The sequence below is a fragment of the Nuphar pumila genome, chromosome 16 (genome assembly GCF_984573655.1).
Source record: "Nuphar pumila chromosome 16, dmNupPumi1.hap1.1, whole genome shotgun sequence".
NCBI classification, from domain to species: domain Eukaryota; kingdom Viridiplantae; phylum Streptophyta; class Magnoliopsida; order Nymphaeales; family Nymphaeaceae; genus Nuphar; species Nuphar pumila.
Genome location: NC_143264.1, coordinates 12,182,923 through 12,210,093, shown reverse-complemented (window position 1 = coordinate 12,210,093; position 27,171 = coordinate 12,182,923). Strand labels below are relative to the sequence as shown.

Below are 27,171 nucleotides of genomic sequence, written 5' to 3'. Positions count from 1 at the left end.
TCATGTATGCTGATGCTGATTGGGCGGGTAATCCAGATGAACGACGATCAGTATCTGGTTATTGCAGCTTCATTGGATCGAACATGGTATCTTGGAGCAGTAGAAAATAGAAGGCGGTTGCTAGGTCAAGTACTGAGGCTGAATACAGATCGATGGCAGGTGCCACTGCTGAAGCCACATAGATAAGGCATCTCCTAACGGAAATGGGAGAACCTATTGCTCGGTCACTGCTACTGTGTGACAATCAAAGTGCCATCAATATGTCTTTCAATCCCATTCATCATAGTCGAGCAAAGCATATTGAGATAGATCAACATTTTGTTAGAAAAAAAGTTGAAGAAAAGGAGATTGAGCCCATGTTTGTGCGAATTGAAAAGCAAGTTGCTGATATCTTCACCAAAGGGCTGATAAAGGACAAATTTTGGTTTCTAAAAGGCAAGTTGTTCATGGTCCATGACCATGCACAACTTGACGGAGGCTGAAAAGAAGTTGTCATTGGGTCTTGGACTCAATTTATGTATGTACAGGACTCGACCCGATCCATGTACTGAATCGGGTCAAGATCCAGTTAGTATGTAATGTAATTTACGATATTACTAGAGGGTATTTTCGTACCCTAAAATTGTGTACTCAATATATTATTAATACATTGATAGACGCAGGTGTGACTCTAACGTCTTTTCTTCCTGCAGACGCCTCTTCCATTATTTTGTTCCTTCTCTTCCTGCACAGCTCATCGTGAAGACTCCTTGTCTAACACCCCCGACCTCTTTTAACGTATATATTTCATATATATATACATATATATGAAATATATACCTATATGTATCTCTCTTTATATATATAAAAACAATATATATATATATATATGAAGTACATCTTATTATGGGATACAATTTAACACTCATGATCCTACGATCACAAGAGCCCAAGGCTATGATACCGTGTAATAGAATGGTTCACAATAGGAAAGAACACAAATGCCACTTATGAGCAAGAGCACAAGTGCAACAATGCACTCACAAGGGCACAAGAGCACACACTTAAAATGTAAAAATAATATTTTTATTACCTTGAAAATGCATAAAAGATAGAATGGGGAAATCCCATTATATATACAAGAGGCCAAAAGCTAGCTGTTAGACTAGTCTAGCAGCTAGTCTATCATAGCTATTTGAGATACAAAAAAACTACATTTTGTCCTAAATGCAATCTACTATATATATATATGAGAAAAACACTATTTAGCAATGCCCCTTACTGTTAATTATGTTTAAAGTTAAACTAGAGAATTTCTTTTTTTCTTTAAATAGCCTTCTTTATTGCTTCAATATGTGGAGTTTGTAATAGAGGATTATTTAATTGTTTCTTTCATCGATATCTAAGTATTGCATATTTCTTAAGGCAAATTTGGCATCATGGAAATGTAGAAAAGAAGAAAGTGTAGCATGGTCTAGGAGCATAAGACATTGCTGGTATGGTTAGAAATGGCCTGGATAAATGATTGATAAGTGTTCTAGGTTTAAAAATATGTTGTCCTTGGACACACTGTCATTGCAAGAGTGCTAACACTGGCTTTGAAACCTATGTTTCATCATAGGTTTAAGAACTTTTAGATTGGCTCACTTTAAGAGAAAGAGTCAAGTCAAAAGAAGTTGAAGTTCAAAGGTATATAAAGTTTAGTGGGAGGATTCTTCGTAAAGTGTTTATCTAGATCAAGCTATCATTGTCTCAACAAGTTATGCATGCTTAAACATGATGCACAACTTGATAGGGCATGAAGACCAAAAGAGAATTTTGGTCTTTTCATCATGTACAATTGAAGAAGTATTTTTGTAATATTGGTATTGGTTGGTCAACCGCGGCATCTTTGTAGTATCAGTTGTTTTTTTTATTTGCTTTGAGACAGTGGCATGTTTCTTATCTTGTTATTATGTTGTTTCTTTGTAATAGCTCTCTAGTTTTGTCCTCTATTAATGAAACTATGCAAGTAATGGTCCCCCGCTTGTGAGAAGAATCAAGGGTCATGACTGCTTATTGAGTCTTCTTTCTTTTTGAAACTGTGCTTTAAAGTAAATGAACCATGATAAATCAATCCATACAATCAGATTTACTTACAATGCATTAGTAATGAGATCTTACTCATAAATGTCAACTTTGTGGTGCACACATCCACACCAGAGACTTATCCATGTGTATGTATATGTATACATGTTGCTGTGTACATTTTGCACAATCTATTTGCAAGGACTTCATGAACTAACATAGAAACTTGTGTTTTGCTCTAGATTGGGGGTATGCCATTCTTTTATTTTATTTTATTTTTTTAGGCAAACCATTGTTATAAGTTATATTTTTATTACTTTATTTTAGTCACTGCTCTGTGATTTTTATGTAAGTGCAGTAAGCAATTATAGACACTGGAGAGCTTTCTGTTTTCACAGAAATATATGTGATAAGCATTTAACATTTGCCATATTTTTATTACGACTGCATTTGTGCACAAATTTCTACACATGCATCCATGTGATGTTTTAGACAGTATTTTCATGTTTGTATTTTTTATGTAAGAAAACAAATTCTATTGGTACGACTAGCAGTATATGCCACTAAGTAAAGCTGGGGAATCCATATAAAGGACATGCTCCTTGAGCACAACTGGATAATGTGCAAAATTATTTTGGATTTGAGGTCCTGTTGATTTCTTACTCATATAACTTAATAAGTTCTTGCTATTCACAGCATTCGGTGCCATCCTCTATTTGAGCAAATAACTAGAAACCGTATGAAGCATGCTGATGTAAATACACTGGCTGCTTCTTTGTCAGACTTCAGCACGGGGAAGCAACCGTAAGCAGTATTCGCTCTTTCTTTTTCATACTGCATTTCCATTGTCTCATCTAAGAACATTGTTAAAATATTGATTTCTTTTAATGATAGAATTCAGTAAATCTTTTTTCTGGACAGAATTGTAAATTTTATATAGCCTTGACTTTTCGTCTTCTTTTGTCCACAGCTTTCTTTGCTTCTTTGCTCTTTCTTTTATTTATTAATTTTCTTACCGGTAATTCAATACAGGGCATTTTTGGTATTTTTCCATGTGGCTTCCACATCTTTTTATCTATTTACATTTGTTAGCATTATGTTCTTTGCTGAACTATGTAGGGGATTCAATTCAATTGGTTTTATTGTTGAATGGTACACCCATAGTGGCCATTTTTCATGAAGTAAAGAAGAGTTTGCAGTTTGCACACAGAAAATAAACCTGATATATGTAATCAATCAATCCTAAAAGGAAATCTTACAAAATATATGATGAAATGAATAGAGATTTAAGTTTGTTTAATTTCATTACTAAAGGAGGTAATACTCATTTCTACTTGCTTCCCTCTTAATTTAGTCTAAAGATTTTTTTGGAAAATATAGCACTATGAAGGGCACAACCATTATCTTTAAACTCTTGCTAATTCTTAAATAATTCATCATAATCCCAGTCATGACTGGTGAATAATAAAAGCTTCTTTCCCCTTGTTCCTTCCATCGAAGGAAGTGAGGTTGCAGCTAGGGAATCATCGGACAGCCGAGCTCTTATCTAGCTACTTATATGAATCAGAGTGATAAAGCATTAGAAAGGTATTGGGTGTTGACAACAAAAGAAACATTTTGAGGAAAAACTCCCAAGTCCTTTTATAACCCAATCCAAGTAGGTTAATTGCTCCCATAAATTGACCTATGAATGAGTTCTAACTCTTAATGACCTTGTTTAGGCATAAGCTGTGATGTATCTTGATGGATCATGCCAAAATTATTCAAAAATTCCCCAAAATGTTAAGAAAAATCTTATTTTATATACAAAAATAGTATTTAATACAAAATACTAGGATAACACAAAATTTTGCTTTATGTGCACATTGCATAGTTCCAAATTAAAACTGCAATATAATTTTTTATGATAGACCTTTCATTGGAGAAAATGTCAAGCATAATGCATTAAATGATGTGAACCATTTCATTGAAAAATATTAACACCAACAATATAATTATTTATAATTTTCATAAACAGTAAAGAGGAAAAAAACGAGAATCATGCTTACCTACTAGCGAATTCACAGTTCCTTATCTGAGGGAGTTGTGCTGCCTATGAATGAGAATCATGCTTTACTGAAAATTTACACATTTTAAGTTAGGATGTTTGCTTCTCAAGCTAGCTTCTTGGGAAGTGATTTTACCACCTGGTGCCTTCTAACCTATGTCACATGGGTGCAGGTGCGGGTGCGGGGATGCGTCACTTTAAAAAAACTTGGGTGCGGGGGTGCGGGAGGGCAAAAATAAAAAAACAATTATTTGGGCGATATTTTAACAACAGTTGGATGAAATATAAAAATATTTGGGCGGGTGTGGGGATGCGTCAGAGTTGGACGATACTTAAAAAAAAAACAAATAAAAATAAATATATATATATATATATAATTTTTAAGTTTTAAAAGTTAACAACAGTAACATTAATGAAATAAAAAACAATTATTTGGGCGATATTTTGTTTTTTAAGTCTAAAATTTGGATGTATATGATCCTGGGTGCGTTGACCGCACCCAGGGTCGGGTTAACCGCACCAAGTGCCGCACCCGCACGCGCACCCGCGTCGCGTCGACGTGGGTGCGACACCTGGTTGGCCGAGTCCCTGTGGCATAGCTTCTAATATGCATGGGTATATAACATCAAGGTTTGAAGTGACTTCTCCGGTATGATAGGTGTTAAGATATTCATATATGCATATATATATATATATTATGCTTTATTCATTGTAATAGGTTGTGCCCATTAGGGTCACAACAATCCTTTTTATTTTATTTTTATAGAATAGGTTTTTAATTAAATGTTGAGGGCATTTATGTAACAAGCCCATGGAGTCGTTGGGACCTCCCCAATGGCCCTATGGGCTCTTTGTTGTGCATAACTAGGGGATTTTCCCACATGTAATTCTAATGCTTTCTCAAGCATTTTAGCAATATAATTCTTATATTTTTATTGTGCTCTTGGCCCATAAGTGACCTATGTGTATGTGTTTATGTGATTGACCCATAAGTGGTCCTTGTGCTTTTGAATATTGTGTTCTTGTAAGCCCATAAGAGACACTCTCTTGTTCTTGTTTCATTACATGGTATTAGAGACATCAGTTGAAGATCTTGTTCGTGTGGACGTGAGAACATGGATCGTATGATCGTGCTCGTGGTGTCCAAAGAGTACTCTACTTCCATTCTACCTCCTCTCTTTCCTTTTTCTCTCTCTTTCTCTATACTCTTTATTTGTAAAAATAGAAGATGAAAGAGAAATTATCATCTCCATTCTCGTGAGTCTCAATAATACAAAATATGTGATTTGGGCATCCATAGTTAAACACACAATATGGAAAAAGTGTCTATGAGATTTGGTTGATGGCACCGAAAGAGAACCAAAGCTTATACTTACTGAACTTGAAGGAAATAGCTCTGAAAGGAAAAGCGATACCTAAAGTCGCTGACGAATATGAGAAAAAATGAAAAGAATGGAGGATGGCCACTCCAAGATCATTGGATGGCTCATCTATAGTGTTGACATCAAAAAATGCTCAAGTTTGGCAAAATTTGATTTTACTAGTTTTGCATGAAAATATCTTAAGGATATGTATTGTCTAAAGGACATAGTTCATATATGTAATGTGCAAAACAAGGTTAAAACCATGAGCCAATGATAAATAAACATTAGGCTCTATCTCTTTTTTGGGATGCATTGACTCTTTTAGACCCCAAGTTACATTGCCCTCAAGATATAAAACTTTGTAAAAAACAAATTAAAACACACCATTTCTACCAATTTGTAAATGACCTTAGACCTTATTTTGAAGGGACCAAATCGGCCCTTCTTCATATTGGAGGGGCGTACCTTCCGTAATAGAAACACTTGAAAAATTAACTGTAAAAGAAAATAGGTTAAAAAAACCTTTCTCTACTAAAGATAAAGAATCAATGCTTGCTATGTCAAGGCCCGAAAACCACACAGAGGCTTATAAGCTCCCTCACTTTGAAAGAAGCAAGGAGAATGGGTGAAACTCCCATGATCATGTAAGGGGCCCAAATGATCATGGAAGAAGTGATTATAAGTACAAGAAGAGTGACAAATTAATGTCATTTTTGTTTGAACTGGGTCACATCAAGCCTTTTTGCCCCAAAAGGAGGAGAGCAAATCGAAGAGATAAAAATGTGGCTTTCATAGGGCCGTTTTTTGAAAGAAATGGTGTAGATGGTGTAATGAGATATTGCGGAAATATAAAGAGTGCTTATAAGCACTTACAACAATGAATAAAAAAGACAATATCACAAGTTCACTAAGGGACAATACAAGCACAAGCCTTTAAGAAGGCAACGATATAAAAAGCCTCTTATTGAAAAGAGAGAGAGCTCTCTAGAATGAAAAATATACAAGGGGTTCACCCCTATTTATACAAGAGGGAGAGGAGAGAAAGGAAGGCCAAAGGCCTCAAAAGGAGAGCCCAAAAGGGGGCTCCCATGGAGTTGTTGGGAGCCCCCAACGGTCACATTTGTGACCGTTGGGGGCTCCAACGACTCTATGGTTGGAGCCCCTTTTGGTCCTTAAAAAATACAAAAAATAAATGTAAAAAAGAAAAAAAGAAAAATACATTTTAACAAAAAACGAAAATAGTTGTTTTCTAAAACAACTATGTGAAATTACAAAAATACCCCTATCGGGTATTGATGTAATATATATATACATATGTATATATATATATATATATATATATTATATATATATATATATATATATATTATATATATATATATATGAGGTACATTTTAACAGATGAAAACTCCAAAAGTGTAGGCTCATTGTCTTTAACCTAACTCATGGAGGCACTACAACCAATGTTCAAGAATCAAACTTCTTCTCTCTCCAGTGTAGTCGTTGTGAAAGTATCTTTAACAAGATACTATGATCAAGACCTTAATATTCTTGATGATAGAACACGTGCATTCATGCACAACAAGAACTCTTAGAACACTTGTGCACAAAAGCACAACCCACTAAATCTCACAAATGCTCAAAGGCATAAAAGAATAGAAAAACTTCATTAATCACTTGGGCTTTGACCCAAAGCCATAAGGAATTACAAGGGGAGAACCCATATTTATTAGCCACCAAAAGGAGCCTTGGAGGGGCTCTACTCTTAGACGTTGGAGCCCTTTCCAACGATCATAAATGTGACCGTTGGAGGGGCCCAACGTCTATTTGAGTGGAAAGACAAATAAAAATAGATTACAATCACATTCATAAACGTTGGAGCCCCTCCCAAGGTACCTTTTGGTACAATGCAAAAAACAAAAGAATAAAAATAAAAATAAAAATAAAAGGAAAGACAAATAAAAAATAAATTACAATCACATTCATAAAAATGAATATGCGTAAAACAATGAAAATGACTAAACTACCCCTATGACTAAAATAAGGAAATATATATTATATATAAATGGATAAATATATATATATATATATATCATATATATATATGTATCATCCTTTATATATATATATATAAAATATATAAGATTACAAGGTTTCATGATATAATTTAACACCCCCCCTCAAACTTAGGGTAAGATGACCGAAAGTTTGCTAAGGAGAAAATTGAATCGTGGAGCACACAGAGCTTTGGTGAAAAAATCTGCCAACTGATATTATGAAGTTACATATGGAAGATCTATAACTCCTTTCAGATACGCTTCTCGAACATAGTGACAATCCATCTCAATGTGTTTAGTCCGTTTATGAAAAATATGATTTTTGGCATGTATATTACACTCTTGTTATCACAATATAGCTTGGTGGGCCCTTTTATTGTGATCCTCATGTATTCTAATAGCTGATGAATCCATACAATTTTCATGGTAGTAGTCGCCATGACACAATATTCAGCTTTTGTTGATGATATAGACACTTTTTGCTGCTTCTTACATCTCCATGAGATCAACGAGTCTCCTAAAAACACACAAAAACCAGTGGTGGAGTGACAGTTATTTGGGTCACCTCCCCAATCAAAGTCAGTATAAGCAATTAACTTTAATTAAGAAGAAGATGACAATAATACTTCCTTATTTAGTGTGCCCTTTATGTATTTTACGACTCGCAAGATGACACTCATGTGGACTGATGTCGGTGTATGTTGAAACTGACTTGCAGTATGAACTGCATGAGAGATATCTGGTCTAGTAATACTCAGATACATTAATGATCCCACAAGTTGTTTGTAGGGGGTGGGATCAGAGAGAGGAATACTATCATCAATCTTCATTTTGGCTCCTACTATATCAGAAGTTTTATAAACCTTATCATCCGTAATACCTGACCTGTTAATAATCTCAGAGGCAAGCTTAGTTTGAGATAAAAAATACCCTTTATGGGAGTATGCTACTTCAATACCCAAAAAATAAGTTACAAATCCCAAATCAAACATTTTAAATCTATCCTTCAAAATTGTTTTTATGCTTTTAACCCCCTTAGAATCACTTTTGGTTATAGGCATATCATCCACATATAAAAGCAGAATGACAATCACTGCATTGTTTTTTCTAACAAATAAGGCAGTGTCAGTGAAACATGATGAAAATCTATTTTCTAACATTAAGGAGTTAAACCTATCATACCAAGCCTTGGGGCTTGTTTTAAACCATAAAGTGTTTTTCGAAGGTGAATCACTTTCTCTTTGAGAGTCTCCATTCTTGGTGGAGCATCCATATATACCTCTTTATTCAGATCACCATTTAGGAAGGCGTTTTTAACATCCATTTGATAGATGTTCCATTTGTTGATTGAAACAACGGGGATGAGATATCAGACAATGAATATTCGGGCTACACGAGCAAAAGTTTCTTTATAGTTAATCTCGTATTCTTGACTATATCATTTTGCTACTAATTGAGCTTTATATCTCTCAAGAGATCCATCGCTCTTAGTTTTTACCTTAAATACCCATCTACATCCTATTGCTTTCTTACCCTTAGGGGGATCTTGAAACTCTCAAGTTTTTGCCCTGTTGAGAGCTGAAAGCTCACATTCCATTACTTTCAGTCATTCATCATTCTTTTTGGCTTCTTCGAAGTTTCTGGGTTCTATATAGGAATGAATGACGCTAAGACAGACTCTATGTTTAGGAGTAAATGAATCATATAAAATAAACCTAGAAGGCATCTTTCTACTTCTCTCAGTCCTTCGTAGGTTTTCATCATTTGTTGAGTTGAAACTACTTAGGTTCACTGTATTTTTTAATTGCACTCCTAAAACTGTTTCTATCTCTATGGGTATATGTTATGGGATCTCTCAATGCTCCTTCATTATTATGTTGGGAGATAGGAAGATGGGAAGAACCATCTTCTTTATCATTGACTTCATTGTGAATGAAATCGTCATCACTATCATCATCCTGTGCTAACATTTTAAATAAAAAAGAGTAATCCATGTTTTCTTCAAAGGGTTCACTCCTTTCAAAACCACTAACATTTTCCAGAAAACTCATATTTATGGAGACATATAGCTTATCATTCTTAATATCATAACAACAAAACCCTTTTCGAGTTTTAGAATATCTAAGAAAAGCCCAAACAATGGCTTTTGGTGAAAGCTTGTCGTTCTTGTCAGTAAAAACGAAGCATTTACAACTGAAAATTCTCAACCGATTATAGTCAGGTTCTTTGGTATTTAATTTTTCAAAAGGTGAGATATTGTTCAAGTTTTAAAGGTAGCCAATTTATCTGATAGACAGATGCCAAAGCCGCTTTAGCCCAAAAACCTTTTGGGATGTTTTGAGAAACAAATAATATTCGAGTTGTCTCTATTATATGTCTATGCTTCCTTTCGGCTAATCCATTTTGTTGTGGAGTTTTCGGACAAGATCTTTGGTGAAGAATACCATGACTTTCAAGATAATTTTTGAATTCACTTGAAAGGTATTCTCCACTAGAGTCGGTTTTAAAAATTTTTAGATTCTCATTAAATTGATTTTTAATCATCATATAATAGGTTTTAAAAATCGAGAAAACTTCATATTTGTGTTTAAGAAAATAAATCCAATAATATCTCGTGTAGTCGTCAAAAAAAATGACATAATAAGCGAAGCCTTATTTTGATAGAACGGGTGCCGGTCTCCATACATCGGAATGGATAATTTCAAAAGGTCTTGTTGTAAACATAGATTTCTGACAAAAAAGAATTTTTTTCATTTTCCCAAGTATACAGTCGTTATAAGTGAAATAACTTTTACATAGACTTTTAACAAAAGGTAAATGGGAAATTTTTACAATATTTGGGTGTCCAAGTCTCTTGTGCCACACATTAATATCCTTTTATTGGACAACAATACAAAATGGGTTTTTTGGAATTTGAAGGGAATCGACATAGTAAAGATCGCCCTTCCTAGAGCTTTCTCCAATCAATCTCCCGGACTGGTAATCCTGTATCCAACATTTGTTAGATGAAAACTTTATATCACACCCATAATTCGTGAGTTGTGAAACAAAAAACAAATTTAAGTTTAATTTGGGTATAAATTTAATTTTTGGAATAAAGAACCCTTGATTTTCAAAATTTCCTATTCCTTTTACTTCAAGGGATGTTCCATCTGCGGTTGAAACAAAGGAAGGAGGGGGATTTTTTAAATATTCGAAAAAAAACTGAAACTCGGGGTCATGTGAAAAGAAGCACCCGAATCTAAAAGCCAAGAGGTCTTACCGGGAGGAGAAAAGTTTGAAATGACGACTCCAAAAATAGCCCCTTTTAGAAGAGGTTGAAGTGCATCCATGATTTGTTGCAATGAGAGAGCTCCATTTGAAGATGATGAGCACTTTTCCTTTTGAGGTTGGGATGTCGTAGCCATGGCTAGTAACTTTTTCCACTTTGGGCAAATAGGCTTGATGTGCCTCGGTTCCTTACAAAAGTGACATAAAAGCTTGCTATAATCCCTCTTCCCTCCTTGACCATTTGAGTTTTGATTCTTAAAGTGAGGAGGCTTGTAGGTTCTTAAGTTACTCCCCGGTCTTGAGACGACATTAACACCTTCATTTTCTTCATTGTTGGAAGGTGTAACTAGAACACTTGGATTTGTTTTGCTTATACCCATACGAGTTTCTTCCCCACTTAATTTAGTAATTACATCTTTAAGAGAAGGGGAAGTGAAGGCGAATAAAAGAGAAGACCGGATTTGTTCGAATTCGGGCCTAAGCCCATTCAAAAAATTAAAAAATCTATCTTCTTCCAATTGTTTATGACGAAGCACTATGACTTCTCCACTCTACTTGGGTTTGAGCATAGCAAGCTTGTCTCAAATAGAAGAGAGTTCGACAAAATGCTCCCTTATAGTGATCTCCCTTTGATGAAGAGTTGACACCCTCTTTTGGAGGTAATACTTATGGGACAAGTCCCTAGAGGTGTACATCTTCTCAAGGTACTCCTACGCTTGAGAAGCCTTCTTAAACTTGATAATATTGGCGTTAATTTTTGTTTCTACGGATGAGAAAATCCATGAGAGGATTTTAAAATTCCATATCTTCCATTCTTCATGCTTTTTGGTGTAGTCTTCAAGAGCCTTGGCTCTTTCTTCGCCGTTAAGAATTTTTATTTCTCCTTCTATCAAGGTTATTTTTGGCTCTGGTTCGGGAATCGAGCCTTGGACATAGCCCCAAAGCCCTTTTCCTTTGATATGAGCCTCTATGTTTCTGACCCAAACGTGATAGTTGGACCCATTGAGTTTGAAGACGAGAGAGAAATGAGAGTCTTTTTCACTCATTAAGGAGGAGAGATGATGAAAAAGAATACGCACCACAAAGGATTTTTAGATCTTTCTTGATAGAAAAGTCTTCTAAAATATTGGATGAACAAGAGGATCCACTCCAATCTCTAAAAATTTGAGAGCACACTTTTCGAGGCACCAGAAAAAGGGAGAATCCACACGATCTTTCTTTCTCCAACCTTGCTCTGTTACCATGTGAAAGTATCATTAACAAGATACTATGACCAAAACCTTAATATTCTTGATGATAGAACACATGCATTCATGCACAACAAGAACTCTTAGAACATTTGTGCGCAAAAGCACAACCCACTAAATCTCACAAATGTTCAAAGGCATAAAAGAATAGGAAAACTTTATCAATCACTTGGGCTTTGACCCAAAGCTATAAGGAATTACAAGGAGAGAACCCCTATTTATAAACCACCAAAAGGAGCCTTGGAAGGGCTCCACTCATAGACGTTGGAGCGGCCCAACGTCTATTTGAGTGCCCCCCAAGGTACCTTTTGGTACAATGCAAAAAATAAAAGAATAAAAATAAAAATAAAAATAAAAGGAAAGAAAAATAAAAAATAAATTACAATCACATTCATAAAAATGAATGTGCGTAAAAAATGAAAATGACTAAACTACCCCTATGACTAAAATAAGGAAATATATATTTTATATATATATAAATGAATAAATAAATACACATATATATATATGTATCATCCTTTATATATATAAAATATATAAGATTACAAGGTTTCGTAATATAATTTAACAGTCGTATCCACATGTATTGATCCTGGTAAAGACTCTTGGATTCTTGATTCCGATACTTCTTTTCACATGACTCCAAATGAGTCTGCACTATCTGAATGCCATGTTAACCCAAATGATTCTTATGTTTCAACCGCCTATAGAACTTTTTAAAAATCAAAAGTTTTGGAACCTTACAAAAACATCAAACTTTTCATGTACCTAATGTTAGAATAACCACCAAAATTAAATTTAAATCTCCTATCCGTTTTTTAAATTATGGATCATGGGTGCAAAATCTCTTTCTTGTCTTAGGACAATGATTGTTTGATACATGATATCCAGTCCGGAAAGCCGATTGGACGATGTTATAAAAGATGAGATCTCTATGTTATGGACAATCTTGAACTATCAAAATATTCTTTTTGTAATTTTGTGGAAAATCAAGATATAAATTTAAATGAAATTGTTCATAAAAAATCTTGTCCTTATACTCTTCAACAAAATGAGACTTTAGCTTAAAGAAAGCATAGACATATTGTTGAGACTACTGAAACACTTATATCAAAAAATGTTTTTAAAAGTTTTTGGGCCGAAGCTGCCCTTACAACGGTTTATCTGATAAATAGAATGCCTTCAAATACTATTGAAAACCTTTCTTTTATTGAAAAATTATTTAAAACTTCTCCCGATTATAAAAGGTTAAGAGTTTTTTGTTGCAAATTCTTTGTCCTTACCATAAAAAATGACAAACTTTCTGCTAAAGTTATTCCTTGTATTTTCTTGGGATATGTCAAAAATAAAAAAAGGTATAAATATTATGAAATTAAAAAGAATAAGTTATATGTTTCAAGAAATGCCACTTTTCTTGAAAACGAAAATGAGTTTGATAAAGATAAAATCCAAGAGCATTATGATTATTCTTTTCTTTTTTATCTTACCAATGAGCATGATAAAGCTGTTAATTATGATAGTAATGACATTTAGGGGTGGCAATCGGGTCGGGTCGGGTCGGTAGGTTGGTGGGTCGGGTTAACGGGTTGGCAGGTCAGAATACCTTAACACGAACACGAACCGTTTATTAAACGGGTCGGATGTGGCAAACACGAACACAACCCATTTATTAAACGGTTAACCCGACACGACATGATTAACCCGTTTAATAAACGGGTCGGGTCGACACGACACGATTACACGACACTATGACCTGTTTATTAAACGGGTCGACCCGATAACATAGACACGATAACTGACTCGAGTAACCCGAATAACCTGTCTAACCCGAATAACACAATTAGAAACACAAAAAAAATACATATTATACTTTTTTTCTGCAAATCTATAATTAGAGGAGAGGTCTCAGGCTCTTGGCTGCGGCTGGGTAGGAAGGAGTTAGTTGGGTGACTAAAGTGTAAAGTTAGGAGTTAGGGTTAGATAAGTTAATATATATATGAATGGGTTACGGGTTGTCGGGTTCGTGTAAATAGGTTGACCCGCCCACCTAACCCGTTTATTAAATGGGTCAAACGGGTTGGCGGGTTGGCATACCCCTAACACGAACACGACCCTTTTAATAAACGAGTTAGGCGGGTCGACCCGTTTACGACACGAACCCATTTAAGCCAAACCCTAACCCGGCTAAGAAGCGGGTTGGCAGGTCACCCCTAATGACATTCGTGATGTTCTTGGGCGTGACAATAAGGACACTCATGGTGCACATGAGAATGAGAATAAAGGTCTTGATAATATAGATCAATCTCATAATGAAGTTCAAACTTATACTTAACGTACCAAAGACCATCCTCTATGTGATTTAGAAAGATATTCTCAAAATCAAGATATAGTCTTTTAGAAAATCTATGAGGATTTTTAAAGCTCCTAATAGATTTGTATCCTATAATTCTTTTGAACCCAAATATAGAGCATTTCTAATGACCATCCACACATATATAGAACCATCATCTTATAATGATGTTAAGAATCACCAAGAATGGATTAGAGTCATGAATGATTAATTAAAAGCTTTAGAAAAGACAAAAACTTGGGAGATTCAAACGTTACCTAAGGGAAAGAAAACTATAGGTTGTAGATGAATTTATAAGATTAAAATCAAAAGTGATGGGACATTAGACAAATATACAATCAGACTTATAGCCAAAGGATATAGTCAAGAGTACATAATAGATTATGATAAAACATTTGCTCTAGTTGCTCGAATGACCATTGTTAGAACCCTTATTTCTATAGCCTCGATTAAAAATGACTCATCTTTCAAATGGATGTCAAAAATGCTTTTTTAAATAATAACCTTATTGAGAAAATTTACATGAAACCCTCGCTAGAATTAGGATTAGCACATGAAAAAGTTCTTCGGTTACAGAAGGCTTTGTATGGTGTGAAACAAGCTCCTAAGGTTTGGTATGATCGATTCAGTATCGTGATGATAAAACTTGACTTTAAATCTTGTTATATTGACGTTGCATTGTTTATTAGGTCTTCTAATGCAAGCATGATGATATTACTTTTCTATGTTGATGACATGATTATTACAGAAAATGATAAGGGAGTTAGTCATATCAAAGATGTTTTCAAAGTTAGCTTTGATATTACAGATCTTAGTCTTTTACGATACTTTCTTGGAATTGAAGTAGCTTACTCACCTCGTAGTTATTATTTGTCACAAACTAAGTATGCAACCAAAATTATTAGAAAGATCGGGACTTTCGGATGAAAAATGAGTTGATACTCAAGAGGTTATCAATGCCAAGATGAACTCCTTAAAGACAGATGGTTGAAACTTTATCTTATCTCTCTATTGCTCGCCTTGATATTTCACATGCTATCCATTTTGCTAGTCAATTTTAGCGTGCTCCTACTACTGTACATATGAGTGTTGTAATGAGGATTATTAGATATATAAAAAATACTATTAGGTATGACTTCTTTTTGTCATTTTCTTTCCCATTAGAAGTTATTGCATATTTAGACTCTGATTAGGGAAGATATGTGAATGATCGTCGCTCAAGTGTTTGTGTTTATGTAGGAGATTCGTTGATTTCATGGAAATGTAAGAAACAACAAAAGGTGTCTTTGTCCTCGGAGTACCAAACTATGACAACTACTACCTCTGAGTTGGTTTGGTAGAAGCAATTATTAGAAGACTTTGAATTCACATAGAAGAATCCTCAAGATTATGTTGTAACAACAAAAGTGCAGTTTACATCACTTACATCACCAGTAATCACACTTTTCATGAGTGGACCAAATACATCGAAATAAATTACCATTATGTCAGAAAAGAATTCTTGAAAAAGAACATTACATTCCTATATGTACCATCTGAGTATCAATTAGTGGAGTTCTTCACCAAAGTACTTTCGTCCCCCATATTTCAATTCCTCCTCGGCAAACTCTCGGTTGTGGCACTGTGAATTTGAGCGGGGGTGTTAAGATATGCATATATGCATATATATAGTTGTATATTTATATGATATAGATGTTAAAATATATGTACTCACATATATATATATATATATAATGTGAAATACCCAATAGGGGTATTTTAGTCATTTCACATAGTTGTTTTAGAAACAACTATTTTCATTAAATAAGTTATTATTTTTATTTATTTTTTATTGTTTTATTTTTATGATTGCTTTTTTATCAAAGCATTGGGGCTCTCACATGTAGTCGTTGGACCCCCAATGGTCATAAATATGACCGTTGGGGGCTCCAACGACCATATGTGGGAGCCCCCAATGGCTCTCACTTCCTCTCCTTTTTTGTATAAATAGGGGGTTCCCCTCTCTTGTATTTTATGGCTTTTCAAGCCCTTATTCAATAAATCTCATATATTTTTTATGTGTTGCCTCTTTGAAGGCTTTTTGTGTTGTCCCTTAGTGGACTATTTCTATATTCCCCATTGTGGGTTTGTGCTTGTCCATTCGTTGGACCGTGTGAATGCATTAAACATTCTTGTTATACTTTTCTGTATACTTTCTTACATGATATCAGAGTAACAGAATTTTTTAGATCTTGAAAAGCTTCCGCCTCGATTTTCGTGCTTCATTTACAAAAGTGTATTATCACCTTGTTCTTGCAAGGAGTGTTTCCTTACTTGGCTAGGTCTGTTTCATCACTTGCCAAAAGAGTGTTTTATCATGTCTCTATCGGCTACACGAGGATTTGGTTGGAAAGAAGGACTTAGCAACATCGTTGTATTGTATTCTCTCTCTTCTCCTTGTAGTTACTTGGCATATATTTTTACATTTTTCAGGTATTTAGCCCATGCATTACGCATGAGAAAAACACTTGTTTTTCTTATATATATTGTATGATTAAAATAAAAAAAATGTATGTTTTTTGAATTTTTTAATATTTTAATCATCGTTGAACTTGTTTTAAGGAAACAAAATATATGTATCATGTTTGAATCTCGAAGCTTTTTAAAAAATAACTCTAATATATATGTATATATATACATATATATATATTATATAATCATGAATTATTAATTCTAGATGGTTCGTCAATCATATTCTTATCTTAAAATAATTTGATAATGATGTCTTATTTCATAAAAATATACATGCTTAAACTTGATTGGAAGCATGTCTTTTGTACGAGACATGTGGCTTTAATTTTTGCATGAGTGCTTTTGATCTCTTTACGAGAATATATGCATTTGGTCTCTCATATGGTTTCTTTTATCTATTCATATGCTTCGGTTAAACTCTCTTGTGTTATCTTTTATAATGAGTATTTTTGTATATTTCATTACAATTGATAACTTTAAGATGTTTTTCATAATGCAAAACTAATTCTTAGATTGATAATGCTTGAGAATGATCCTAGATTTTTGTTCATCTCTAGTTTGATTTTTGGATGTCTTGAATACATTTTATAATGTTTAACTCAATTTTTCCCTAAAAAAGTGTTATAATCACACAAAATAGATTGCATTATAAATAAATGATTGGCATAATTTCATAGCCTCTATATAAAAATTGTTGGATTATCTTTCAAGTATTCATGATTAGTAAATAATTGTGTTATAAGAGGACCTTCTAAAAACTTCATATGCATTGTTTGCTTAATATTTCTTGTTGTGTTTGCTCGTAATATACTTTTTTAACTTCATTTTGAAGAAATGATTATGTTAAGCATGATCCGTGTTTATGCAAAATTGTTGTCATAAGGCATATTGTTGTGCATATGATTGTGCTTTATCTAAAATTGATTATCTACCATTATTGGATCTTTGATTTGACTTTTTCAAATCGGCTCTCTTTATAAAATCACCTATTTGAAAAATGATTTTCGTAAGTGCTTATTGCCTTCTTATGGCATTTGTATTGTCCATCATAAAACTTTATATAATGCATCAATTTTCTTGGCCTTGTTATTATTACAGAGATGTTTGTTGAGGTGAGTTATGGGCACCTCTGTTTAGGTTAGTTTTGATTGTCACATATGGTTTGACTAAAACTGGTTGTATGTTCTCTGATCATGAGTGTGTGGTAGCACTCGGATGTTCTTTGGCCATTGATTTTATTATGGATGTTTTTTTATTATGAGTACCTGTGATGGATATCTATTGTTTTTGGAACCATAGTGTTTCAAAATATGCTTAAAACTGTCAATTTTATTTTCATTAGTGTTTTCATTACAAGCCTTCTTACTTAGACTGGCTTTTTCCTTTTATGCTTCTTATCTAAGTGTCACCATATGTAGACAAGAGATGTCGGTTCACACTTTTGTGTGTGATTTGTTTAGCCCATTAGTGACTTTCGTACTCTTGCTCTAGTAGCGGATACACTTGTTTTGAGTGTCATTATATGTAGACAAGAGTTGTTGTTTCACATCATTGTATGTGATGTTGGCCCATGGTTGGCTTTTGTGCTCTTGTTCTAGTTGCTGATACACTCATTTCAAGTGTCATTTTTATGTAGATAAGAGGTGTTTTAGTCACACCTTCATCTGTGTTTTTAGCCCATGGTTGGCTTTGTACTATTGTTTTAGTAGCTGAACATACTTGATTTTGAGTGTCATTATATGTAGACAAGAGATGTTTGTTTACACCTTTGTGTGTGACTTTTCAGCCCATTGTTGGTTGTTGTACTCTTTTTCTAGTCGCTGATACACTCACTTCAAGTATCATTTTATGTAGACAATAGGTGTTTTGTACACACCTTCGTGTGTGTCTTTGGCCCTTTAGTGGCATGTTTTTATGCTCTTGGTCTAGTCGTTGATACACTTGATCTGTGGGTTTTGGAGGTCTAATGAAGTAATTGTTTGTAGTGGAAAAACTATTGTAAAGATTTTTATGCTTTTTCAAAGGGTCTTTAACTTATAAATTGTATGATCAATTAAATTTTTTAAGTGAAAAATGATTATCAACATGTTTTTGCATTATGTTTCATTGATAATATGCATATTTGGAAATTAGTGTTACCTTTTGGCATTTACCCTATAATGGATTTGTGAATTTTGCACACTAAGTGCTTGTTGTGTACAACTTTCGAGCAAAACTCCTATTCACTTCAATAAAAGTTCTTATTTTTTATAACTTTGAGCATTTGTGTCTCCATTTATGCAATGTGATTTTGTGCACATTTGTTTCATTATTAATTGCATGCCTTTACGAGGAAACACAATGTGCCTCATTATTGATAAAATTAATTGTCTCTTCATTATTGATTTATGTGTATTAAACATACTTTAACTATATAATGTGTGATATCTTTTGTGACTTTGTGCATATGGTTTCTTTGAAGACTTCTTTATATTTGTACTCCTTTGCGAGTATTTCTTTATGCCTTTGTGGACATATCCCTTTGTGGAAGTTTGTGCTCTTCGTATGCATTGTCTCCTTGTAGACATTATACATTATTTTTTTGAAGATTTTTTCACATAGTATTGAAATGCTTAAGTAGTTTTTGATAAATAAAGATTCATTATCCCATTATGATCTTCCATTTAAATATCCTTTTTATGGGATTTGTTTGAAATATCTCTTAATAGACACTTTTTTGAGAAATTAGTATGTTTATTTCATATTAGTGGATCATGTCCTTTAAAATAAGATAATTATGATTTACCATCGTCCTTGAGGAATGCTGCCGTTTATCTAATGATTTGAAAAGTTGTTACTATCTTGTTTAAACCATTCTTGCTTTTCAATATATTATTGTTGCAACTATTTTTTTTCTTGTATACTTTGAGTCTTCCTTTGGTTTGTTCTTTCTGTGGAGGATCTTTAAGATGTGATACCTTTATTATAGAGATAACCAATGAAGAGACTTGGGGATGATCACCAATAAAGGTCTCTTTTTGAAGACTTAGAGTTGCACGAATTTACTGAAATACCATAAAGATGCAGTTTTTCTTTGAAGACTGAGACTTCTTCACTAAAGCTCTCCATCTTATTTTCCTACTTCGCAAACTTTCGGTCATCTCCACGTAAAGTTTGAGGGGGGGTGTTAAAATATATGTACTCACACACACACACACACACACACACACACACATATATATATATATATATAAACAAACAACAACAACAACTACGCCTTCATTCCAAAACAATTGGGGTCAGCGATATGAACCAAAAAAGAAATTCATTTTGGGTCTTCCACATGAATCCTTTTCCTCCAATCATTTCTATCCAATGCCATGTCCTCGGTGAGGTTCAAAGCATTCATATCCTTTCCGATCATCTCCATCCAAGTCTTCCTAGGCCTACCCCGACCTCTTTTAACTAATCTATTTTCCCATTTCTCCAACCTTCTAACTGGAGCATCATTAGGCCTTCGCCGAATATGTCCAAACCACCGTAAACGATTCTCTCGCATCTTATATATATATATATATATATATATATATATATATATATGCGAAATACCCAATAGGGGTATTTTAGTCATTTCACATAGTTGTTTTAGAAACAACTATTTTCATTAAATAAGTTATTATTTTTATTTATTTTTTATTGTTTTATTTTTATGATTGCTTTTTTATCAAAGCATTGGGGCTCTCACATGTAGTCGTTGGACCCCCAATGGTCATAAATATGACCGTTGGGGGCTCCAACGACCATATGTGGGAGCCCCCAATGGCTCTCACTTCCTCTCCTTTTTTGTATAAATAGGGGGTTCCCCTCTCTTGTATTTTATGGCTTTTCAAGCCCTTATTCAATAAATCTCATATATTTTTTATGTGTTGCCTCTTTGAAGGCTTTTTGTGTTGTCCCTTAGTGGACTATTTCTATATTCCCCATTGTGGGTTTGTGTTTGTCCATTCGTTGGACCGTGTGAACGCATTAAACATTCTTGTTATACTTTTCTGCATACTTTTTACAATAGATATATCATATATATATATATATATCATGTATATATGCTTTATTCATTGTAATAGGCAAATACCCATCTTTTCATAATCACGCAATAGGTTGTGCCCATTAGGGGCACAACAGTCCTTTTTATTTTATTTTTATAGAATAGGTTTTTCATTAAATGTTGAGGGAATTTATGTAACAAGCCCATAGAGTCGTTGGGGAGTGTCCCAATGGCCCTATGAGTCTCTTTGTTGTGTATAAATAGGGGATTTCCCCTCGTGTAATTCTAATGCTTTCTCAAGCATTTTAGCAATACAATTCTTATATTTTTATTGTGCTCTTGGCCCATAAGTGACCTGTGTATGTGTTTATTTGATTTAAATATTGTGTTCTTGGAAGCCCATAAGAGGCACTCTCTTATTTTTGTTTCATTACTATAGGTACATTTTTCGTATCAGTTTTTGGAGATCAGTGCATAAACTGATCCCCTGAAACTATTTCATCTATTGATGAATGAGACTTTCTTGACTCATAATTTTATTGTTCCTCTTTAATGAGAACTTTCTCTAGCTGATAGAGGCTGCTCATATTTAATATGTAAACAAAGATGTCCATGGTTGTTAGCTATGTCACAGGGATTCAGCCAACCGGGTGCCACACCCACGTCGATGCAACGCGATGCAGGTGCGCGTGTGGGTGCGGCACCCGGTGCGGTCAATCGGACCCTGGGTGTGGTCAATCACCTAGGGTCATTTGTGTCCAATTTTTGGACCAAAAAAATTGGCTGATTGGAGTATTTGTTTGCTTCTTGTAACTTGTGTTTGGTTGGTAAATACTAGCGGATACATGTTCCTAAGCATCATGGAAAAAATAAGGACGTTACCACTAATGGTTACTTAAAGGGGTTTCATGGAAAATGAAAGAAGAATTAATTCTACATGATTTTTAGTTACTTTTATCTTGGGAAGAAACTTCTTAGAGGCTACACTAATTGAATGTACTAACTGTATGCATTAAATTCACCCGACAACGTGCTGCATAAAGTTAAGAGTCCCGGTGTCTACATCCATTAGGTGCATCTAGTGAAAGTCAAAATTAACACAAAATTTCAAAAATGAATGGCACTGAATGCCTTCGTAGCTTCTAGCTCTAGAGAGATGGTGGTTGTTGCTGCTGCCACTGAATGTCGTAGCTTCTAGCTCTAGCCAAAGTGAAAAAAAAAAGGAGCAAAGACTTAACAGCCGATCCATTTAATGCATACAGTTAATACATTCTACATGAACATTCATTAGTGTTAATGTTGTTAACGGTTAAAACTTAAAACTTAAAAATTATATATATATATATATATATATATATATATATATATATATATATATATATATATATGCCTCACCCCCGCACTCAAGTTTTTTGAAAGTGCCGCACCTCCGCACCCGCACCCATGTGACATAGGTTGTTAGTTTTCTTCCTCAGAATGGTCATTTTGCTACTTTTTCTCTTATGCAACTCCATCTTGATTTCCTCAATTTTTTCTAGGGTTCCAAGTTGCTGCCTGTTCCTTGATTTCCAGTTGTTTTCTGGCTGGTTTGTGTCCATTCAATTATTTGTAAGCATATAATTTTTTTACTGCTAATGTTTTTGTAATGAAAATAGTGGAAGCACTAATAATGCAAAGAACTCTTTAAAAGAGTCAAGTGCACAAATAACCCACTAAGGGGGGTAAAGTGCCTAAAGGGCAAAGAGAATATTATTGAAGAAGTGAAAAGAGAAGGCTTGCTTTACAAGAGGGAATTTATAGACAAAAAAAAGGAGTGAGAGAGGGACCACATGGGGCTCCCTTCTAGTAGTTGGGAGCCCCAACGGTCACTATGGGTGGGGTCCCATGTGGTCTTATTACATATTGAAATAAAAAGAAAAAAAGAAAAAGAAAAAGAAAATAAAAGGAAATAAAAAGAAAACCTAAAAAGAAAATGGTAAAGGAAAATTACCAAAATACCCCTATCGGGTTTTTGGATGTTCAGTAAAGATAAGAGAAGTATATATGTATATATATACATATTTTAACAGTTTTCTCACCTGGAGATTAGACAAAATGTGCTTAAATTATTCAATGATTAACAAGTGTGAAATATGCGCTCATTTCAAAACGATGCGTTTCTCCAAGGATGGTACATATTTATTCAACATAAACTGTCTTATGTGTATCTATTAATCTTTCTGATAACTTTCTTCCAAAACATGGACTGCAAGAGTTTGATGCACTTAGCATTTAGTCTTTTGAATCTCTGACATTTCCGTCTTGATCTAAATTGGGAATTTAATGTTATCTTCAGGTCCCTGTGGGAAGACCTGAAACATTGTAGGGTACCTCTTCTTTTCATTGTAGGAGAGAAAGATAGAAAATTCAGAAAGATTGCTGAGCAGATGTATGCAGAAGTCTCTGACAAATCAAATATGACTAGAGCGACAACAACGTCCGGTACAAGGCATAACGATGAGTGTGAACAGATCAGCGAGCTTCATCATATCTTTGTGGTGCCTGATTGTGGGCATGCTGTTCACTTGGAAAGCCCCCTGCCTGTCATCAATGCCATTCGAAAGTTCTCAAATGGGTTAGATATAACGACTTCATAACTGTCCCTCTGCATCTTGAGACTATAGAGGAGATGGTTCTCAGGATGGTTTATATCGATTGCATGGGTGGCATTTTTGTTCCTAAAGAAAAAATGGGGAATATTCTAATCAGGAGGGAAATCTTTATATGTTCAGGTAGCTGCCTTCATATTACCTTCTGCCATTGTTGGCCATTTGCATCATGACCATGTTTTGAAGGCCACGGTTACGTGCATTGTGCTGCAATAATGTGTGAGCCTAGTTTCCACCAGAAGTTTGGATTTTCTCCATCAATTTGCTCCTAGAAGATGGATGTTCTTGGTATTTGTTGAGTTGTGCTTACATGAAGGAGCTTGCTCCTGCACTGTGCCCTTGGAAAACTGCTCCTTTTCTTGGATGTATTGGTGATTGGTCCTATTTAAATCCAAAGCCATTACATTTTCTAATGGAGGATCCATGAAACTAGGCTATTAACAACGCAGCAGCTGGCCGGTTAAAACTTTTACATTCCAGACAGATACACACACACACACACAGAGAGAGAGAGAGAGAGAGAGAGAGAGAGAGAGAGAGAGAGAGAGAGGCTACGGAAACCCAATTTAGAATGGCGATCCAAATGGGGCTGTATTATGAACCAGCGTCTTGTAGGGGATTGAAATATTGAACATGAAAATTTTGATACTCCCCACCTACTCCGGTTGATCATTGGCTATCGAACTTAGGCTTTATGGCGAAGCAGCGACTAGTTGTAGAGGAATGACGTATTGAACATGAAAGTTTTTTACTATCTGCACCATCCCAACAGAAAGGAAGGAGCATGATGCTAGGTAGCACAACGATATTGGAGGCATTGCTAGTGACACCACTAAAGCGTCAGTTTCAGAAAATAGCAAACTATCCAGGGTTGGACACCACTGACCAAAATGTTGGGCGAACAGCTGATTCAGAAGAGATCAAACTGTTTCTTCAAAAAAGAAAAAGAAAAAGAAGGGATCAAACTGCTGTGTGAAGCCACTTGCCAAGTGTTTGATGCCATCATTATTGGCAAAAGAACCTTCCCATTTTAACTGGTAACGTTTCAGTAGCTTCTGAGTTTTTTAGGAGAAACCACCAATATAGTCAGGTCATCCTGGATACAGGCCGAGAGGTGTTGCATTGACTGGAGGCATGGTTAGGTGATCGGCCCAAGAACTTTACAAAGTACTCAGGCCACACAAAACACAGAAAATCGCTAATGCGAGTAGTGATTTTCTGTGTAAAACACAAAACACAGAAATTTGTTACACACGGTGATTTTATTTTCTACGTTTTGTGTGGTCCGATTACTTTGTAAACTACTCAGTTCCAATCACTGGATCTGCTCCGCATTGACTTTGGCCCTATTTTGATATTGGAGGTGTAAACTCCATGGAGGTCCCCCCACCTTGCCCACCAGGAAAGCCTTGCTGCACTTTGGCCGAATGCAAAGAATGTTCACCTTGGGGCTATGCTTCAGTAGTTAGAACAGAATCTGTTGGTCAACGGTCAGACTGGTTCAGGTGGTGATCCAGTGGTTGATTTCTGAAACCTTTAAGCACGGTGGTAAATGAGCCCATGAGCTTCAGGTGTTAAAGCTTGGCTCATGCGTTCGGTGAGTTGAGCTAAACTCAAGCTCATGACAAGCCCGGGCTACATGAGCCCAGCTCGAGCTATTTTGCTTATAAGTAATTACTTTTGTTTTTTCAAGTTACAGGATTTAAACTTTATACCAATTAAATTGAGTTTGAACTAACTCATTTACAAAATAAATACTGTTTCAAAAATATAAGCGACTCAAACCTACTGCTTGCAAGTTAAAACACTAAGACCATCTATTATACGTTATGCTTTATGCTGTAAAATGTATCTAAAAATATCGAGAGGCAGTATCGTTGGACCCAAAAAAATAGAACACAAGTCGAACGCTTAAACGTCCACCAAGTGCATTAAAAAAAGGGCCTTTGGTTTGACCGCCACTAAAGATCATTTTTTTATAATGTGCGCACGCTGCTGATTGCGTGCGTGATCAACGGTGCACGTGCGTTCGATGTAACGTGGAACTCACAACATTGAACCCTTTGTGAGTTCGACGTTACACCCAACTCTCTAAAATATATCTATTACTACTACTTAATAAACCTATGCGAGCAGAGCCAAGTGGAACACTGGCCATTCATGCTGCGCTTACTGAGCTTATTTTACTAGTTTGAACGAGCTCTTAAAAGTGAAACACGAGCCGATCCACAAGCATCTTATCTCGTTTTCCAGGCCTACCTTTTAAGTCACATTTTGAAAAGCAGATTTGAACGTAATGACTAAATTTTGAAGTCGAAAAATTGGCAAAGGGTCAATGAATCCTTATCTGTGTGTGTGTGTTTTGTAGAATTATATCTAAATGAATTAAACATGTTATACAGCACCACTACTAAAATTGTGGGTTCAAGTCGAACCTGGTGTGAACTTAACAAGGACACGCTATCTAGGATCCTGTGTCTAGGTGCTTACACTCACACAGGATGTGGACACACCATGCAATACATTATTATACCACGCTCAGCATTATTTTAATATATTTAATAATGTTTTAAAAAATAAATCATCATATTTATCAAATTATCAACAATGCATTTTTATCAATTAAAAAAATTAAAAAACCATATACCCCAGTGCCAGTCTTCAACAAATTTGGGCATTCGTGTCCAATATCGAGTCCACGTACATTTTTCAAATCTTAACCTGGTGATTATGTCACACTATCAAAACCAAGGAGTCTTGGGTAGGGGTGTCAACGGGTCGGGTTTACCCAGACCAAACCCTATAGGGTCCGGTTATGGTGACAAATAAGAAGACCAGATTAAGAACCGGGTCCAGACCTGAAGCTTCAATTAATACGTGGACCCAGGTATAGTTTATGAAATTTTATACCAGACCCGGGCCTGACCCAAGTTCCATTAAGATCAGCATTTTTTTCAATATAAAAATAATAAATTTTTTTATTTTATCAGGTCTGGTTCATATATATATATATATATAAAGGTCTTAAAAAACATACATGTAGGTAATCACATGATCCAAAACTTATTTTGTACTAAATAATGCTCATAGATCATATCTATAGGGTCTGATCAACAAAAAAAACACTTAAGAAATTAGAAAATCTGAAGTTTTTATTTGGTGGGAGTAGGTACTCCGGGAGCACCTTATCATTACAAATCATTAATTATCCACAAAAATTATTCTATTATGAATCTTTTGCATTCTTTAAATAATATTTTTGCAGATAAAAACACAAGAAAATATTTTTTTTTTAATTTCTCACTAAAAAACATGTCTTTATCTTCCCGCTTTAAACGTTGGCCACTACATGTGTGTCGCTTTGTGGGTAGCTTTCTGGGTTCAAAAGCAAAATGCCAAAGTTCGAGTAAATGCTTTTATATCAGCTTTCTGAACAGAATCTCAGTCACAGACAAGTAACTCAGGAGGCCAGGATGCAGAAACAGTAAAAACTATTAGCTTAGAGTAATTTATGAAAAAGGACACAAAAAGAGATACTACTCCCCACAGTTTCTAAATAAAGTCCAAACCTTCCAAGACAACAAAAATGGTAGTTTTTAAAAGAGAG

The 27,171-nt window shown here is 34.8% G+C and overlaps 1 protein-coding gene across 3 annotated transcripts in view; it reads left to right on the top strand.

The window, feature by feature from the left end:
• Positions 1-23,977, top strand: part of PHYLLO (2-oxoglutarate decarboxylase/hydro-lyase/magnesium ion-binding protein) — a 149,349-nt gene extending 125,372 nt beyond the window's left edge. For all 3 annotated transcript variants that reach the window (XM_089991278.1, XM_089991277.1, XM_089991279.1), the window contains 2 exons: positions 2,743-2,850; positions 23,252-23,977. In XM_089991278.1, the coding sequence (XP_089847404.1) occupies positions 2,743-2,850; positions 23,252-23,552 (409 nt within the window). In that variant the 3' untranslated portion in view covers positions 23,553-23,977. The remainder of the gene's footprint in view (positions 1-2,742; positions 2,851-23,251) is intronic.
• The last annotated feature ends 3,194 nt before the right edge of the window (positions 23,978-27,171 follow it).